Source organism: Brachionichthys hirsutus, chromosome 2, assembly GCF_040956055.1.
Source record: "Brachionichthys hirsutus isolate HB-005 chromosome 2, CSIRO-AGI_Bhir_v1, whole genome shotgun sequence".
NCBI classification, from domain to species: Eukaryota; Metazoa; Chordata; class Actinopteri; order Lophiiformes; family Brachionichthyidae; genus Brachionichthys; species Brachionichthys hirsutus.
Genome location: NC_090898.1, coordinates 14,770,817 through 14,789,341, shown reverse-complemented (window position 1 = coordinate 14,789,341; position 18,525 = coordinate 14,770,817). Strand labels below are relative to the sequence as shown.

The window sequence follows — 18,525 nt, the reverse complement described above, 5'->3', positions numbered from 1 at the left end:
GACATGTTTCTGAGACTGCTGCGATTGGAACGATGTTTCTGAGATAAAACACCACATGAAACATTTAAGATACTTCCTGTTTCAGGCGGGTCACTTTACCCCGAGGGTCGTCTCGCAGGCCTACGTTCCTTGGACGAGGTCAAAGTGAAAGACGGCCCACACGCCTGTCCGATGCACCGTTTTTTTCTGCTCCTTTGCAGCATTTTTTTCATGGCTTGACACCTAACTGTCGCCCGACCCCTCCCTCACCCCGTCCTCTCCCCCCACAACATGTCCGTCCACCTACTCTCTCGCTGCAGTTAAAGACACCTCCCCTCCCATTTTTTAGCTCCACCCTCCCTCGAGGACAGAACTCAATTCCTGACGGCTGCTGATGCAAGATGGCGGCTGGCGTGGCAACATGGCTGCCATTTGCGCGGGCAGCGGCGGTGGGGTGGCTACCACTGGCCAAGAAGACGATGCCCAAACCTCCAGTCGACAACTCGTCCAAATCGGATGAGATCCTGTACGTCAACGTCAGTGGGGTCAGGTTTCAGGTGAGTACAGCCGCCCTCCAATGCCAGTAGCGGAGGGGTCTCTCCTGATTGGCTGATTTAGAGGGAGGCGTGAAAAGGATCACTGATGAAGTTGTTCTTCATCCCTTTTCATTCTGGACAGGCAAGGAAATAACATTATGTGGAGTTCATATGCTAATGCTAACAGCACATGTTCAGAGCCATGTGCTAATTCTAACTGAACTTCATCATCACACCTGTGTGCACCTAGCAGCACCCGTGTTGGTTTTTATGAAATATATCCCAAATGATTGCTAACCCAATAATACTCTCATTGTATGTTTATTTATTGATGCTGCTGCTAATGCGCTGCAGCTCTGCCTCGAAATACCGGCGGGCTAATCAGACCATTGATGTGCATTTGGGCTTCATTAATATCAAAATGGCTCCATAACAAAAATAGATTTGTTGGCTTTCAGGAATCGAGTACTTTCTGCTGAACAAGGAAAAAGTTCTTGTCAGGACTTTGTTCGGCTTAACGTTCTCGTGTTATAAATAAACACACAAAACAAAAACTGCCACCTGCTTTCGGTTTGGAAGCTATAACATCTAAGCATGAAATAGACCCTGGATCAATTTTATCATTGGTGACGGTCCGATGCCGCCGTCCCAGCGTCTCACCTGGGACTCGACTTTTACATGCTGTTCAGTTCCACCCCACTGCTAGCTCGATGCTAACCCGCGGCATTGTGCTAGCACCCTGCTAATGTAGTCAGTTTCTGAATCAATATCAATAGATGTTGACCGCCATGTTCTGATTGGTCACAGCGGTTGTTGACATGTTTACACATCTCTGATTTTAGCAATGTTCAAATATATTTAAACTGAGGATATTTCTGATGCATCTGCGGTTAGCTTTGTGTAAGAGCTTCAGATGACCGGTCAGGTATTTCAATATCAGGCTAGGCTAACTTTCTTCGCGCCAACCTGAGAACCAAGTCTAAGACGTAGAATCTTTTCTACTCTGTTCTTTCTCCAGACGTGGAAGAATACGTTGGACCGTTATCCGGATACACTGCTCGGGTCCTCAGAGAAGGAGTTCTTCTACAATGAGGACATGCAGGAGTACTTCTTTGACCGTGACCCGGAAATGTTCCGACATATTCTGAACTTTTACCGCACCGGGAAGCTGCACTACCCGCGGCACGAGTGCATCCAGGCCTTCGACGAGGAGCTGGCGTTCTATGGCATCGTACCAGAGATCATTGGCGACTGCTGCATGGAGGTAACCTCGCCCACGCTCTGCTAAGCCTACGTTACGTAGAGGAATGCATGCGTGCTTCTGACATCCTCAGATTTGATGCAACATGAGTGAACTTCATGATTGTGGAGCTTTGTTTGGTAGTTTCTGGGTGAAATGATCCGAACGTTGGTTTTCCTGCTGCTGCACTCATTAAAAGTCTTTGGCGAAGAGGCAGCATCAGCTAAATAACGACAATGTCGAAGCACCGCCGGACCTGAGGGTAATTAATTACCCTACAGCCACACTTTTAAGCTCCTTTATAAACCTACAGTTGATGAAGATTGCCACAATGAGTCCTCAGGAACACAGACGCATCTGATTGGCCCTTTACCTCCATAGAGCTCTGCTGCTGCAAGTAATTTCTTTAATGAGCCATAAACCATACAATTTCTGGACAATAAATCACCACGAGAGCTTCTTTGCACTATTTATCATCTTCTCAGGGTTTATTATCGACCGTCCGGAGAAGTGTTCTTTATTTCCTCAAGATTGTTCACAACAGTTAATCCAAAGTTGAAAGAGTCTAATTTCTGAATTTCTTTGTTTGGCCTGTTCCACAGTTCTTGAACACCAAAACATGATTTAAAATTTAAACTGGTCTCCAGACTCTGGGCTAAATGGACATTTTTGACGGATTCTAGTTCTGGACTGGATCGATTTAATCCTGCCTCTGTTTCTCTCTTTCAAAAGGAATACCGAGACAGGAAAAAGGAGAACCAGGAGCGTCTGGCAGAAGACACGGAGGCCAATGAGGCGATGGACGCTCCCCTCCCACCGCACAGCACCTCCAGGGAGCGGCTGTGGCGAGCCTTCGAGAACCCCCACACCTCCACCATGGCGCTGGTCTTCTACTATGTAACCGGTTTCTTCATCGCTGTTTCGGTCATCGCTAACGTGGTGGAGACCGTCCCCTGCCGGCCCCCCAAGGGCAGCGTCAAAGACCTCCCCTGCGGGGAGAAATACCAGCTGGCCTTCTTCTGCATGGACACGGCCTGCGTTCTCATCTTCACCTTCGAGTACCTGATGCGCCTGTTCGCCGCTCCCAGCCGATGCAAGTTCATGCGCTCGGTGATGTCGGTGATCGACGTGGTGGCCATCATGCCCTACTACATCGGCCTGGTGATGCCGGAGAACGAGGATGTGAGCGGCGCCTTCGTCACCCTCCGCGTCTTCCGCGTCTTTCGGATCTTCAAATTCTCGCGTCACTCGCAGGGTTTGAGGATTTTGGGCTACACGCTGAAAAGTTGCGCCTCTGAGCTCGGCTTCCTGCTCTTCTCCCTCACTATGGCCATCATCATCTTCGCCACCGTCATGTTCTACGCCGAGAAGGGCACCACGGGCTCCACCTTCACCTCCATCCCGGCCTCCTTCTGGTACACCATTGTAACCATGACGACATTGGGGTAAGTGGAGATCACGTGAATGAGTTGGGGGGGGGGGGGGGGGAGATAAGATCGCGACCTTTTTCTGCAGTAATTGATCCTCCAACACAGTGGAGGTGCTAAAGGGGGTCCATCCTGCAGGTGAATCCCGTCGCCATGGCGGCGTGGGCCCTTTGCTCTGCTGAGCGGTGGGACGCGGATGTTGGCAACAGAGGAGAGTCTTTCAGTCTGTTTCTGGCATGAAGAGAGAGATGAAGCGTGACAAACCCAAACTGTCTGTGCGTTTGCCTCCCACTGGTTGCTTCTCGAGGACGGCGGTGGAGCTTCACTCTGCCGCCGCCCACACACACTCACAGCCGCCATGAGTGTGGCGTGTGCATGAGCTGGTGTGTGTGTGTGTGTGTGTGTGTTCCATAATCTGCTATTCAAAGAGACGGTCGTGAGTCAGGCGTCGGCATCGAGCTCCGACTGAACGCGCTCTGATCGTCTGCTCCTACCTGTCTGCGAATGGAGGTGAGAGCTGACAGGTGTGAATGAGGCTTACAGTAGCATCAGGTTATTAGCAGACGCTAACAGCCCAGTAAAGTTCAGAGTAGGAAATCAGAGGTCATGTGATCTTTCGGTTGATTCTGCCCAACAACATCGCATGCCAACGACAGACATGTAGCATCACGGCTCCACGGTAGTCGAGCCCAACCTCCGCTCAGAGGTTGGGCTCTGCTGCTAGCTGCTAACTGCTGCTGATGACAGGACTCATCGTGTTGAGGTCCTGGAACAATGGCTACACCTCCGCGGGTGAGATTGTTGATTGGCTGATGATGTAACTTTCTACATCCTTGATTCTGGCCGGAGACTTTTATTCTGAAAAGCCCCCTCACTTCCTCTCCCATCATCTCGGCCCATGAGTAACAGGACAGGACAACCTCCGGATGGGTTTTAATTCCCCTTCCTCACCTTGACTCACCTTCCCTCCTCGAGGGAACGTTTTTCCTGTTGACCAATCACCAGCTGAGGAAGCTTCTCACCTGCTGTCACAGATTTAGACGGGACTGTTCCAGGAAAAATATTGATTTCATTTCATGGATTGGCTCGTTGGGTTATGGATAAATTACGAAACGATGAGTGAAGCAAATGTTATTATTTTAAAACCTGTTTTAATAACTTTAAAAACTGACTTTCAGATTCATCCGGAGCTGTTTTGTCTCCTCGTCCTGCCGCTGCTCATATGATGCTCTGTGATCAGGTCGTCATTTTCTCTTCTCGCTGCTTTTATTGCTTTGCTCCTGTGTTTCATCACCGAGCAAACAAACACGGAGTGAAATCATAAACCGATCAGGAGCCTCCAGGAGCAATTTATTCCGTCTGCCGCAGCTCATTCAGGAAAACTCGCTTCACGTCATCCACATCCGATTCGAAAACATTTCACAATCAATATCCAGTTATTTCATTCTTGCTACGTGCCAATCACTTCAAGACCTCCTGTTTGGAGAAATGTCCTCCATTTAAATGTATGTAAACATGCTGTAGTTTATATTAGAGAGTGTGTAAACATGTCAACAAGCAACGGCTTTAGCATGTTAGCAGGGCGCTAGCACAAGATAACAGTTTCTGCATCCGAAATTGGATGCAACTCAGAATTTCATGATGATGATGAATATATTTATTAGATGGAATGTTAGAGCAGTACAAGTACAGTCAAACCATGGAATGTATTACAGTACAAGTACAGTCAAACAATAGTATGTATTACAGTCAAACATCCTATCTAAGAGGAGCCTTTCAAAAAAGTCTTGTTTCCGTTGAAAGTCCTTCGCACATAAATCATCGACATTTAACAATACAAATAAAAATAAAAATAAATTACTCCATTGAAGCAAAATAACAATAAATTAAAAGACACATAATATGTACAACGTAGGTGGGGGGGGGGGGGGGGGGAGGGGGAGGGGGAAGGGGAGGGGGGGGGGATTGATCTGGGGAGAGTCGTGATGGCTATCTCCATTTCTGCCCCCCTGAAAGGTGAATTTTCAGGGCTGTTTCAAAGGAGGCCAAAGAGGTGCATATTTTGAGGGCAGGAGTCAAACAGTTCCACCCTTGGGTGGCAGTATTGTAAAAATCCACCCCGACTTGGTCCAAGTCCCGCCCACTGACACATGACCGATCACATGACGTTCAATTCATCATTAAAAATGTGTCTGATTCAAGCGTCCTCTATTCACTTTTAAAACACCGAAGGTTCAGAGTGTGTGAGATCCCGCTGCGGAGGTTCGACCTGCAGAGCACTTTACCATCAACATTATTTATAAGAGCGAGAGGGGAAGCAGCCATTTCCTCTCAGGAACAGGATGCGTACGAGCCTGAGAGCGAGAGCAGCGGGCCGCCTTATAAAACCGCCTGGATGGGATTATAGACCGTCTCAGCACATGGCTCATACTGATAATGTTTTAATAGAGAGAGAGAGATGTAGGGAGGATCGGTGGAGAAAGAGAGGAAGAAAGGTCTAATCGAACACAGAGAGGTAAGCAAAGGAGTAGATGTTTAAATGTTTCTGGGTTTAACATGGAGACATGAAGAAGAAGAGGCTCGCGCCCTTTCTGTGAGGAGTTTCCATGTTCTCCCCGTCTCTGCGTGGGTTCTCTCAGGGTTCTGTCCGGGTTCTCCGGTGTTCTACCACCACCCAAAACATGCTAATTATGTGGCTTGGTTACACTGAATTGTCCCTAGGTGTGAGTGTCTGTGAAAGATGGTGTGGCAGCTTCTCAGGCTGTGCTCCATTACAGATCTTTTTAGAAAGGGAAGCTGTTTATTATGTTAACCAGGAAGTTGTAAGTCATTGATGAGTCAAAAGGAGGAAACAACAAAAGAATATTTCACATACGGTACTCTATTTGATTGTGGCATCTCATTGTAGATTGTGTTTTATGTTGGGGCTGCATAGACGGCTCATAAACTCACCCCAGTGCCGCTGAGAGTCCAGAACAATAGCAGCCTGAATTTATCAGAACATTTACTGCTCACCAATAATCACAGGTTCAAATCCCTGAGCGTCTCCCGGATAATTTATTCCTAAACTAATTATCCGAATGAACACAGCAGAAGCTGACGCCACGTTTGAAACAATTCGCAGACAAGCACGTCACCCTTTGAGTTTCATGTCCTCCGTGTTTCCTGTCAGTTGTCTGAACCGGTCCGGACCAGCCACACACATCAGGCCGGCCACAGGAAGCACACAGCAGGCAACTGGACGGGTTTACGGGCGGGTCCAATCGCTGAACTCCCTCGGTGGCATTTGATTGGCTTTGCTGGGCGGAGCGAATCCAGCACTGCCCAGTTTAGTAACAATGGGCAGATGCATGGACGTAATCGTTGTTCAACCGGAGGTCTATGTTGTTTGTGGAAGAATCTTGCCTGGTCATAGATCACCTGAGAAGTAGCAACCAGCAGAGTCGCCCCCTGCTGGACATTAGACGGAATGCCGCTAAAGCGTCTTCTTTCCAAATACAGGCTCCACAATGACTCAGTATTTACTGGACAGACACCTGCCAGCCAATCAGAGAGCAGGATTCTCCATCTGCGGTGTGAAACTCTGTGTCCTAGTTTCCCAGATGAGATCCACTGGGACCACACCTCGCCCTCCTTCTCTTCCTCTACCTCCATCCATTCTATCCTGTCTCATCATCTTTCCTCCTCTCTGCCCTCTTTCCATCCATCACTTGCCTTCCTGCTGTTTAGAGTCACAACCACAAAGACTTTCTTGCACCATACTGGTCCCAGTCCACTGTGTCCACTGGTCCCAGTTTGTATTTATGCAGTAGAGTATTAGTATTTCTATAATTTATCAGTGCAATAAATTGTGTTACAAACATACTGAAATAGAGATAAGGGAATAATCTAATTACAAATACTTGATACATATAGATTAAGATGGAGGAATGTTTATTTAAAAAAAGAATATATTCATTAGTAGTACTCATAGTATTAGTAGTAAACATTGCTAGTATTACTTATTATTTTAATTGTTTTTATTGGTTTGCATAATCTACATTTCTGTATATTTTTACTTCACGCACATGAACAAAACAATCTTGTGTGTGTGTGTGTGAGTGTGTGAGTGTGTTTAAATATCACAGGATGTCTGTTACATGTTTCAGACAGTCTCTCCGGAGAGGAAAGGAAGAAGAAGAAGGTGTGAGAGGAGAACAAGGAGGGTCAATGTGAGGAGAAATGAGAAAGATGAGAGGTGATGATGACAAGAGGAAAAGAGAAAATGGAGAACAGAGACAGAGACAGAGACAGAGGAAAGAACATATGGAGTTACCAAAGTGAGGAGAGAGAAAAAGAGGATGAGATGATGAGGAGAAAAGAGATTAGCAGGAAAGAGGAGACAGAGGGAAGGAATGAGGACAAGAAGGAAAGATGAGATGAGAATCAAAAGGAGTGGAGAGGAAGGGTATGGAGGAAGGTAAAGAAAAGGAGGAAAACAGGTAGAATTAAGGAGAAGAGGTGGTGATGAAGGAGGAGAAAGAGGAGTGAAGAAATTAATCTAGACGAGTAAGGAGCAAAGAAAAAAGGGGGGATGCACTCAGACGCTGAGAGGAAATAATTGATGAGAGGAAAAGTTCTCTCCTCCTCCAGCCTCGCTCTCTATTTTATCTGTTTATCTGCACCTCGCTCTCCCAGACAGAGCAGCTGAAGCAATTAGGGTCAGGAGAAGAGGAGAAAGAAGGAGAAGAGGAGAACACGTTTTTATAGCTTTAACAAACCCCCACAAAAGAAAACACTGAATATAACCACAGGTTGGCCACGCCCTTTCAGCTGATTGGTTGCTGCATGATCGCTCAGTCTTCATCTCCTCAGCGCCACGCTGACTTGTTTGGGTGAACCGTCAAGTCCAACTTGGTTTTACTAGTCAAACCTCTAGTTAAAGGGAGACTCCGCCCATTTTCCCAACTACCTGTGTCGCCCGGTTGGATTCCTGGGTCCCGTCTCTGCAGTTGTTCTGAGTACTGCCTCCATCCTAATAGACAGACGCAGGAGTATCAATGTTATATGATCTTTTAACTGATGCATCATCCGCTGAAACATACTTCACACACTCACGCTAAGCCACAGGGACAGTGTGTGTCGGCGGTAAAACATTTATGTGGGCTTCAACTTGTTGCCGGAAATAGAAATAGAGAGTCCTTTAAATAGTCTTGCATTCAATAGTGGAGTCACTTTACCAGTAAATATTCTGTCAGATCAAACCCATCAGCCAATCACAGGGGTTGTTTTAAAACTCACATGAACAACATGTGATTTTGGGTTTATTTAAATCACCTGCTTCTTTTCTCTATAGTATCACCGCCATCCCATAATAACACCACATCAGCAGTGTGTGTGTGTGTAGGTGTGTGTGTGTGCGTGTTATTTTGAGAATCATCTGCTGGGTTCAGTCTAATATTAGCCTGACTGGTTTCTGGCTCATTGTCACATTATATATATATTTATATTCCAGGTCTGATTCTCTTTCATTGACATTTTTGTTTATGCAGAGTCTTATTTCAAATCCACCCAAATCTGATGGTTCCTGTAAGACAGGGGTGTCAAACTCATTTTCTCCAAGGGCCACATTAGCATTATGTTTGCCCTCCAAAGGCCAAATGTAAACCGTAACACAGTAAAAAATGTAACTCAATGTAATGTCATTTAATGGAAAATAAATGTAACTACTCCTTAACATGCTGTTAAATAACTATTTATTATTTTATTTAACTATTTGGCCGTCACAGTAATTAGAATAAAATATTCAGTTTTTTAAAAGGTTGTAACTTAAAAATTGTTAGAGATAAAGCCATACTTTAAATGAGAAAAATCATCAGTATGAACCAAAGTTTGTGATGGGAATAAATTAAAACATCTAATAATGTGGAAACGTTCCATTCAAATGCAATCATCACGCAGGAACGAAGATAATCGATACAAAATCAAAGCAAAACCAAAAAGCCACCACCTTGTCTTGTCATGGACATGCAGAAACCAAAAAAAAACAACCGAAGTGGGAAAGATAGAGAACATTCCCCGAGTCAATGCAGCGGAAAAGACGTCACTTTCAGGATCAGCACTGGACAGCTCCATATGTAGCCGGCTACATATGGAGCTGTCCAGTGCTGATCCTGATCCATATGTAGCTGACTACCTAGCCTGCTACATACGGAGCTGTCCAGTGCTGAAGTCCACATTCAGGATCAGGATCTTCCTGATTACACGGCGATGGCGGGTCTTTGATCAACGACATTGTTTGATTCCATATTGGTGCAGAGCGGAATATTTTTAACATCTCGGTTCTGATCGTTCCATCATCTCCTTCAGATCGAAATGTTTTCATCTGCCAAGTGTTTGAACGAAAACAGCTTTAAATAACTGTCTTATGCTGAAAATAGACTTGCTGTGACTCACACGTCACGCGTCTTTGTTTACGTCGCTATTTGCTCTGTCATGTCGTCACTGCTAGTGCTATTATTTACGTTTGCTAAAGACAGCTGATTTTATTCACATATTTATACTGACCTGCTGTTTAAGCAACATTTAATTTAGAAGTTTGAGTTCTAGGGGTAATAGATGAAAATTGGGTGGAATCATGTTGACTGGTTCATCCTAAATATACTCATGTGGTTTGCTTAAAGTGTAAAAACCCACAAAGCTCCAGCGTTACACCAGGTGTTTCCTCAGGTGCGGCGTGCTAACGTTAGCTACAGTGTTTGACCAGGTGTTTCCTCAGGTGCGGCGTGCTAACGTTAGCTACAGTATTCGACCAGGTGTTTCCTCAGGTGCGGCGTGCTAACGTTAGCTGCAGTGATGGTGATTCTGCATTCGTGCTGTGATCTCCTTCAAAAACATAAAGATTGTGAAATATAGAATTTATTTCTAAATAAAAAAAATTGAGAGGCAGGATTTCGTCTCCTTCACCAGAGGAAGAGAAAACATAGAACAACCATCCTCCTCCTGCAACTTTCATCATCAGTCCATCAATTAAACATGGCCATAGATCACAGTGGAGGAGGAGAACGGAGAGGACATGTGGAGAGGATTTAGGGAAAGGAGGTGAAGCAGAGAAGGTGATGGAGAGGAGAGAGGAAGAGAATGAGAGGCTTTTAGCAGTCGCTTGCGACCCAGAATAGAAGAGAGAAAACAAAGTGAGATGATGATCAAACTGGTCCGATCGATACTGGTGTCCTTGTGATCCCGGTTCAGAGGCAGAGGAGAGTCACGGAGAGAGAGAGAGAGAGAGAGAGAATCTAAAGTTTGGGCTTCAGCTGTGGGACACGATCAAGGTCTCAAACCTGCAGTCCTTATTGAAGAACATTTTGCATTAGCACGTTAGCATCAATCAGGATGCTATTGTTAACATTAGCTCAAAACATTGCTATTCCCCTCCTACCTCTATTCTTCTTTCTTTTACCTTTTCGATTTTCTTTCCCCCAACCTTTTTCTCTTTGTAATCCCTCTGTTTTCTTTCTGTTGTTTTTCTCCTCTTCTTCCTTCACGATCACCGGGAGAACCCTGAACTTTAATTGTCCTTCCGGCTCTCTGCCCTAAACTAATTACCATTGGCTGGCTGTCCCTCTATTAGATTGTGATTGGCCGGTTCGTTTATTTCAGGTCTGAGATAAAGATCTTTGCGTGCTTTTCGATTGGCTGACTCTACACTAATGGGATTCCTATCTGCTCCAATCAGGCGGCAGCATTCTCTCGGTCTGTTTGTGTGTTTCTGCTTTAAGGTAAATTCGTAATTCATCTCCACTTCTTTGTTTTTCCTCCGCTCCACCCGCTTCCTCTGTCTTTCCGTCTCCGTCTGCTTCCTCCTAGCATGGCTCGCTGCACAATGACATAATCCTGGCCATGAAGTATTTAAAGCGCTGGGAGAGCGGCTCAGAATAACCGGGCTGACCCGGGCCCCCTGAGAGCCCCCCCTCCCCCTCTGTAGAACCTTTATTTGTTATGGCGGTTGACTGTGCTTGCTCAGGAGTCCGTCAGCGGTCCTGGCGGGCGACTGCCTATCAGATACTGGTGAAACAGGGAGGCGTGTCCTTCATGAGTCAGCTCTGATGTCACTCAGGTGTTTGCTTTGCGACGCAGAACGTTTGACAAGTCAAGTGCCGCCGAATATGATCAATCGCTGAATTCAGGAAGGAACAAATGAATAGAGATAATAATCAATAGTTTACTCCCGTAGTTTCCTGTGTCACGGTAAACTACTTCCTGTCCGTTTGGTGATGTCATCAGTGACGGTTTGTCTGCTTCATGATTGCTTCAGTTTTAATGGTGATGAGACCAATCAGCTGTTAGTCTTCATCACACCAGCCTCCGCCCCTCACCTCCGCCCCTCACCTCCACCCTCACCTCCATCGCTAACCTCCACCCCAACCTCCGCCCCTCACCTCCATCGCTAACCTCCACCCCAACCTCCGCCCCTCACCTCCATCGCTAACCTCCATCGCTAACCTCCACCCCTCACCTCCACCGCTAACCTCCACCCCTCACCTCCATCGCTAACCTCCACCCCTCACCTCCATCGCTAACCTCCACCCCTCACCTCCACCGCTAACCTCCACCCCAACCTCCGCCCCTCACCTCCATCGCTAACCTCCACCCGCACCTCCACTGTATTCCTGGTTGTTTGTTTGTTGTCCACCTGTGGAGAATATTTCAAAGCAATATATTAAAATAATAATAACTTTCATTTTTTCTTTTATAAGTCCTCCTCTCCTCCCTCGTCATCTCTCTGTCCTCTCTCTGACCTCACTCAACCTACTCTGGCTCGGAGTCAAGATGTCTTGCCCTCCTCTCTCCTCTCTCCTCCTGCTGTGTGTGTGTGTTTGTGTGGGGGGGGGGGGAGCGAGGCCATGACAGAGGGAGGAAATGTATGGAGAGAGGAGGAGGAGGAATGATGTAAAGTCTCTCCTCTTTCTCTACTAACCAGCTACAAGCCCTCTAATGCTGCCATCCATTATTTAACATTAGCAACTACATTAGTGCTCACACACACGCGCACGCAAACACGCACCTACACACGCACACACACACTGTGTTTAATCACCTCTCTGCAGTCACAACGTCTGACGTTTTTAAGAGGAATCGGATTCAGGTTAGCGCCCTCTGCAGGTTCGGTGTCACAACTAAAAACAAGATGCTAAATAATTGTATTACAATATGATCTCTAATTAACTTAAATCTGTTGTTTGCCATCATGATTATGTCGTTGTTGTTGTTGTCGTTCTCTGCCTGCAATAAGTTTACTATTTGCTGTACAGTATATATTATACGGGTCGGGCTTTTCTTTCTGCAGGCGGTCATTCTGGATTCTGATGCTTCTTTTCTCCTTTATAGTTTTGTGCATATTAGGTTGTCTGTGAAAGACAAATCTGTAGAAGCACTGAAGCTGAAGAGTCAATGTGAAGTAGTTCTTTAATCACACACACACACATACACACACACAAGAAGCTAGATTACAGTCCATTAAAAGTACATTTTGTGTGATATTTGCTGACGACTGAGGCTGCAGCAGAAATAACGCTCCTCTCGTAGTAATCACAGACCAGCAGCAGGGAGATCAGATGTAGTTTATGTACCAGGTGTAGTTGTTTCCTGTTTTTAATAATAATAATAATAAAAATTATTTGATGGCGCCTTTCATGACACCCAAGGACACCTTACATTAAAAGCAAACATCAAGTATCAAACACAATGAAATTATAGTAAATAGAAATGTTGTGAGATTAGATTTGAAAATGTCGGAGATGAGTAGGCAAGGAAGTTCCAGAGTTTAGGGGCAGAGTGACTGAAAGCTCTGGAGCCCATTGTGACCATTTTGACTATGGGGATGGAAAGGAGTCCGGAGGAGGAGAAGACAGAGCGTGGGAGTGGAACATGTCCGACAAATATGGAGGAGCCAGATTATGGAGTGCCTTGAATGTGAGCAGAAGGAGGGTGTATTGAATGCGATGGGTTTTGGGGAGCCGCTGGGTTTGGATGAGAACCGATCTATGGTTCTAGTTCGAGTGATGAGTGTTGCAGCTGCGTTGTGTACGCTGTGAGGATGTTGACGTCACTGCTCATTTTGGGCCTCTGGGTCCGTAGAAGTGAGTGAAGTCGTTCCTGTTCCCTGTGCAGATGAAATCTAATGAAGGCGTTGAATGCAGCATCCTGTCTGGGCTGTTTCACGTCTATTAACTGCAGGCTAATGAAGCTGCACCGCTAACAGTCTTAGCTTTGTTTACATTCTGAGCTGTGGGCCCTTGTTAGCATCGTTTTCGTCTTGTCCTACAGCACCAGGACATGACGCAGGGATGATGTGGAGGATTTGTGTTTTTGCGCTATTAAATATATTTACACTGACAAAAGGAGCCCAGAAGAATCATCGTAGATAAACTACCTGATCAAAACTGCGGTTCTGGATGATTTGCACCAGACAGATCAACTGATCCAGGAACGGCTGAAGGATGGACGTAAGGAACCAATCACCTCCGCGTGTGGCTTTAAATAACAGGAGACTCCTGATGAGCTCTCGGGGCGATGTTACACAACTTGGAGATTAACTTTAAACTGTGTAAAACACTAATTTAGCGCTCAGATATGAGCATTAAAGCAGCCGCCGGGGTCGTGACCTCATTCTGAGACGACCCCCAGATGTGATCTGCTGCAGCAGGAACACGAAGCCGAGAGTCTGGATGTCGCATTCGCTCCGAGATGATTTCCATGTCGGACCATAACGACTTTAATTATCTGACGCTCTGCTGATGTCGCATAGTTAATCTCTTCTTTGCATCTCGTTCAATTAGACTCCGCCTACAGCAGACCAGATTAAAAAAAAAAAACTTTCCATTCATCTTCATTAAGACGTCAAACTTGATCGGTTCTTTCCTGGCTGACGGGTGAGAAGGTCTGCAGGACTTTTGAATTCTTTAATGTTTGTAAGCAGAAAAGCTTTTGTGACCCGCTAGACTACATATCCCACCATTCCCTGAATGTCTGGCTCATCCAGGTCTTGCTCTGCGTGCTGTCGCCCTGCAGGTACGGTGACATGGTGCCCAACACCATCGCGGGGAAGATCTTCGGCTCCATCTGCTCCCTGAGCGGCGTGCTGGTGATCGCCCTGCCGGTCCCTGTCATCGTGTCCAACTTCAGCCGGATCTACCACCAGAACCAGAGGGCAGACAAGATGAGGGCGCAGCAGGTCACGTGATTTTATTCACGCTCTTGCTAACTGCATTAGCCATGCTAGCCATGAGGCTGCATTGAGCATATTTTAGAGTTACTGATGGAAACCAGTTAATAACAGTAAGACATTAAACTGTTACTTTAAATAACTAAAGACAACAAGAAAACAATCTACTTTACAGACATTGTGTGTGTGTGTGTGTGTGTGTGTGTGCTGACGCTGTTATTTATTTTTCCCCGTGTTTCTTTCTCTCCAACAGAAAGTGCGTTTGGCTCGGATCCGCATGGCAAAGAAAGGCACAGCCAACGCCTTCCTCCAGTACAAAGAAGACCGGTCACTAGTGGTGAGACACACACACACACACACACACACACCGGGTTGATTACAGTCCAGACAACTCAGACAGTTAAGTAGAAACAGACACCACCTTCTAAGAATCAATGTTTTCTGCTCCAGTAATCAATCAATCAATCAATCAATCTCAACCATCTAGTCATAGAGTCAGACATTCTGGCACTGATCAGATTTAATCCTGATGAGAACGAAAGACAGAATAACTCCAACGTCTGAAAGGATTAAGAGGAGGAGGAAGAGGAAGAGGAACTGAAGTATTCTCATTTTAATATCTGATCACTCTCTCTCTCTCTCTCTCATTGTCCACTCCTTTCTCCTCTCGCTTTCTTCTGATCTCTCAGAAACAAAAGTCCATTTTTCTTGCATTTCCTAAACTTGATCCTGGTCTTCCTCTCCTCCCTGTCTCCATCCTCTCTTCTTTTCTGTCCGTCTCATCTTTATCATCTTTATCAGCTGCAGTCAGTCTTTAGGGCTCAGCTCTGCAGGTGGATTAAGTTAAGACTCACTGTTATCTGTGTGAAACCTGAAGTTTGAAGCTGCTTTAGTGTTGAAACCTGCGAACAGTTGATCCTCGGAGTCGTGACAAAGGTGAAATTTATTTTCAGAACATGTCAAATTCTTTGTTCCTCCCCCTCCTCGGTTAATTGTGGCCGACTTTGCTCATATGCAGTCAGATGGAGTTGTTAATGGGACAGAGGATTGGAGCAGAGAGTCTGCCAGGGACCACATACCTGTACCTCAGGTAGACCAATGATGCTGGTTCCTTCCGTCTACAGGAGGACCTGCAGTCCTGCAGGGAGGGGGAGGGGGGCGCCACCAGAAGTCAGACGTTATCATTGGGGAAATTGGCTGATTAAAATATAAGCATGGCTCAGGAAGCTAAACAGGATACCTGCTAATCAATAGACTAAATGTCTCTAAATAATTCTTCGATATTCAAAAGCTGAACCATTAAAAGTGTGTGTGTGTGTGTGTGTGTGTTTGTGTGTGTGTGTGTGTAGGACCATGCCAGCAACAGCACGGCTCTGTGTGTGAAGAATAGATCAGCGTTCGAGCATCAACACAACCACCTCCTGCACTGTTTGGAGAAGACGACGGTGAGCATCCAACCAGATTAAAGGCGTAGTTCACCCTAAATCAAGATTCAGATGTTACAGATTCTGGCGATCCGTATGACATCATCGACCACAGCAGAATCCCTGGTTCAAGCAGTCTAAAAAGTCTTCGTGTGTGTTTCGCCCGCCCCCACAGAACCACGAGTTCACCAGCGAGATCACCTACAGCGAGCTGTGTATGACCGAGTCGGTGGGTTACAGGACCAGTCGCAGCACCTCCCTATCCAGCCAGCAGGGGGCGCAGAACAACTCTACCGGTTGCTGCCCGCGTCGGGCCAGGAGGAGAGCCGCCATGAGATTGGCCAACTCCACGGTTTCCGTGAGCCGGGGGAGCGTCCAGGAGCTGGACACCCTCCACGTCAAAACCACGACCGTACCCCCCCAAACGTAAACAAGAGTCACTGCAAACAAACAATGCATACGACATGTACACAGAGCAAGCAGAGAGAAGTTCACTGGGTCAGTTATAGAGCCCTGGTGGACGCCATTTGACATTCTAAGATCAAATACTCAGTAGGTGTTAAATATTTCTATAATGTAGAAACACACGTCGAATGTTCTTCTCTTATCGGTTGCCTTAAAATATTTCTCTCTCTCTCTCGTAGTCGTTCCAGTCTGAACGCTCAGACGCACGACCTGAAGCTGAACTGCGGGGAACAAGATTTCACTGCCGCCATCATCAGCATCCCAACGCCGCCTGCCAACACGCCCGATGAGAGCCTGCCGCCGTCGCCCGCCCCCGTGCCCGGCATACTGCGCAACACCCGGGCCACCGCCTACACCCAGGACAATGTCAAGATCTCCTCCTTATAACCTCAGAGCACATCTGCGACGCCCTCGATGCCCACCCTGCTGCCACCCCACCAGCCAACCCCAGCGAACTTCCTCTGAAACTGATCCTGAACCCAGATGTGAAGGATGAACTTTGGGGACAGCGTTTGCTTTGTCCCACCATTTTGTGGACAGTGGGAAACGAAACCAAAATGGAAACGTGGGAGATAAAAGATAACGGCGTTAACCTCCGAACGGACTAAAGACCGCCCTGTCCTTCATTTCAGACCCAACATGCACTTCCCTCCCTGCACAGTTTTGACTTTTTAGATTTGGTCGTACAATCCGGACCGAAGAGGGACGAGGCGTTGGACAAGTTCAGAGGAAGAAACCTGGCAGAGTGATTATTTGGACTGCCAGCCTTTTGAAGACAACTCAGACTCGACTGATTTAAACTTAACGGAACAAAATGTGAGCGAGATGATCTGAACCTCAGCAGCTGGAGGTTGTTGGATGGTTCCTGATGGTTGATGTCTTCTACTTCAGGTCATGTTTGAAAGGGAGTAAGAGAATCATGGCTGAGGAGCTTTTAGCCAAAGATTTGAACAAACATGAAAATCTTGGAGGGATGTTACGGACCTGATCCTGAGCCTGAAGCCAGCAGCCATTCATTCTGGACTGGTTTAACTGGTCTGGTCGGGCTGCCTCCGGACCAGGGAGGAAAGCCTTTTACTTTTCAAAATATGCAACATTACAAGAAGCAGGACGAATAGCAGCAACAGATGAACAGAATCATACTAATTACAACAATAATAATGTTTGTGCTACAGTAATTATTGCAGGGAACATTAATGTAAAGCAACTAAGCAACTTGTTATGTCATCTTTTCAGTGAGGGAGGAGACACAACAAGTATTCTGCAATAGATTTAAATGGAGAGAGAAACGCGGCGCAAAACGCTTGTTAACATTAAAACGTGTTTGGCCTGATGGCCCAATTCCGGAAAAATACAACTAACTTTATTCCCCTTAAAACGAAGCAAAACAAAAGAGACAAATAATTTCCACGAAACTCAATAATCGCAGAAAAACCACAAAGGATACTTTTGGATTTCACTCCTGTCAATCAGGTAGTTCAATTTTAATTAGTTTTGAAACACCTAAAGAAGAAGACTAGTTTAAAAACACCTGAAGAAGAAAGAGTAATTTAAAAACACATGCAGACTAGTTTAAAACACTTAAAGAAGGAGATTAGTTTAAAATACTTGAAGAAGAGGGGAAACTAGTTTATAAACACCTGAAGAAGAAGGAGACTAGTTTATAAGGACCTACGTAGATTAAAACACCCCACGAAGGAAACTAGTTTAAAGCTACAAAAATGGCTCCTTGGAGCTTGAAGGTTCTATCTGACCCTCCAGGCTGAAAATAAATAGTTAACATTATTAACTGAAAGTTGAACTCCTGTCTCTGTAGCTGCTAAGCTAACAGCTAGATGGGGATCAATGAGAACAGTCTCTCCATACCTCACCCGGTGCATGCTAACGCTCTTAGCTTAGCAGCTACAGAACGCAGCGCAGCATTCAGGCGCCTGCAGCGAGATGCCACCCGCGGGTAGAAAAGGTCACGCCATCGGCCACACGTGACATCAGCTGTTTCGTGTAGCGTTTCCTCGACCAATCAGAAGCCAGTGTGAGTGAGTGACACACGGACAGGAGTGCATACTGTAACATATTTTGTATCATAAACTTTCACCTGCATCATCCAATCGAATCCCGAGACAGAAAAAAGAGCGATGAGCCGACTGTCGTTGCATGATTCCTCGACAGTAGACGTAGCACTGCTGATCAATTTATCAATCATATCAGAGAAAATATAAAAAAAAACAACACGCGACACAACAGGGAAAAA

The 18,525-nt window shown here is 46.0% G+C and overlaps 1 protein-coding gene across 1 annotated transcript; it reads left to right on the top strand.

Annotated features, from left to right (window-relative positions):
* Positions 1-380: 380 nt before the first annotated feature.
* kcnd1 (potassium voltage-gated channel, Shal-related subfamily, member 1) lies at positions 381-16,661 on the top strand. Its single transcript, XM_068747431.1, has 8 exons — positions 381-536; positions 1,534-1,779; positions 2,488-3,200; positions 14,232-14,394; positions 14,639-14,722; positions 15,735-15,830; positions 15,985-16,235; positions 16,454-16,661. The coding sequence occupies exons 1-8, from the start codon at positions 381-383 to the stop codon at positions 16,659-16,661; spliced, it is 1,917 nt and encodes a 638-aa protein (XP_068603532.1).
* Positions 16,662-18,525: the final 1,864 nt, after the last annotated feature.

What these genes read in the sequence shown, in the direction of transcription:
- kcnd1 (XM_068747431.1), top strand. Translation starts at nt 381, where the DNA reads ATGGCGGCTGGCGTGGCAACATGGCTGCCATTTGCGCGGGCAGCGGCG. An exon ending in ACAAGATGAGGGCGCAGCAG is followed by an intron (nt 14,395 to 14,638) that starts GTCACGTGATTT and finishes TCTCTCCAACAG; the next exon opens with AAAGTGCGTTTGGCTCGGAT. An exon ending in AAGAAGACCGGTCACTAGTG is followed by an intron (nt 14,723 to 15,734) that starts GTGAGACACACA and finishes GTGTGTGTGTAG; the next exon opens with GACCATGCCAGCAACAGCAC.